Source organism: Myotis brandtii, unplaced genomic scaffold (assembly GCF_000412655.1).
Source record: "Myotis brandtii unplaced genomic scaffold, ASM41265v1 scaffold8, whole genome shotgun sequence".
NCBI lineage: Eukaryota > Metazoa > Chordata > Mammalia > Chiroptera > Vespertilionidae > Myotis > Myotis brandtii.
Window position 1 is genome coordinate 8,932,165 of NW_005371219.1, and position 1,171 is coordinate 8,933,335.

Below are 1,171 nucleotides of genomic sequence, written 5' to 3' on the forward strand. Positions count from 1 at the left end.
ATCAGGTGGTGTCGGAGGCGGAGAAGATCGTGGGCTACCCCACGTCCTTCATGAGCCTCCGCTGCCTCCTGAGCGACGAGCTCAGCAACATCGCTATGCAGGTGCGGAAGCTGGTGGGGACTCAGCACCCGCTGCTCACCACCGCCAGGTGAGCTCCTCTCCCCCGGCGCGCTCGCACCCCCTCGCGAGTCCTTCTTAATGGCTGGCACACCGTTCGTGCTTCACTAAGACTGGCTCCCCGCCTCTCTCTCTTTACCTCCTCCTTTCCTCAGCCCTCCTAGACGTGGATGTTGTCTCTTCTCTAGTCCGCTCACCTTGACATTCTTCCTCTCTTTGCTCAGTTGAGCGGATGAGTGGTTTTCTTTTGAGGAATACGTGTCCACTTTTTGCGTTTTTCTTTAATAATTGAGAGTGAAGATGCCTCAGTGATTAGTGGAGGAACTGAGTTGGGGGTGTGAGTTTGAGTCACTTGCTAGAAATGGTCTTTTAAAAATGGGATGGATTCACTTTCGATTCTGCACTATTCAAGAGGTCACCTCTGGAAAGAATGGAAAGGGGAGATAGGCTGAAGGCAGACAGTTCTTTCCAAGAATGCCCCAGGCTTGACGTAGGGATTTATCCAGTCAGTAGTCATTATCCAGTCGGGATTTTTATCACTTATGCTGGAGTACCGTGAAACCTGCCATTAGGATTTTAAGGACCACAACTTTTGCTTCCACTTTAAAAAACACATACCAACTTTTTATTTGTAAATAATTTCAAAAATATTGAAGAGTTGCAAGAATAAAATAGTACAATGAGCACACTTGTATATCCTTTAATTAGATTCATGTATGATATATCTATACTAATAATAGACAAATATGTAAATTGGCCATCCCTCTGTGAGGCCCACAGCCAATCAGGAGAGAGTATGCAAATTAACCTGACAAAGATGGTGGGCCTGTGGGCAGCGTGCATGCGCCCAGCATGCATGGACCCCCTTTAAATACAGTTCCTCATGTTGTGACCCAACCATAAAATTGTTTTCGTTGCTACTTCATAACTGTAATGTTGCTACTGTTATGAATCGTAATGTAAATATCTGATATGCAGGATGGTGTTAGGCGACCCCTGTGAAAGGGTTGTTTGACCGCCAAAGGGGTCGCGACCCACAGGTTGAGAACTGCTG

At 46.7% G+C, this 1,171-nt stretch overlaps 1 protein-coding gene across 1 annotated transcript in view; it reads left to right on the forward strand.

Moving 5' to 3' along the window:
• Positions 1–1,171, forward strand: part of PDSS2 (prenyl (decaprenyl) diphosphate synthase, subunit 2) — a 249,588-nt gene that overhangs the window by 33,257 nt on the left and 215,160 nt on the right. Inside the window, exon 3 of the mRNA XM_014531279.1 lies at positions 6–148. Within this exon, the coding sequence (XP_014386765.1) occupies positions 6–148 (143 nt within the window). The remainder of the gene's footprint in view (positions 1–5; positions 149–1,171) is intronic.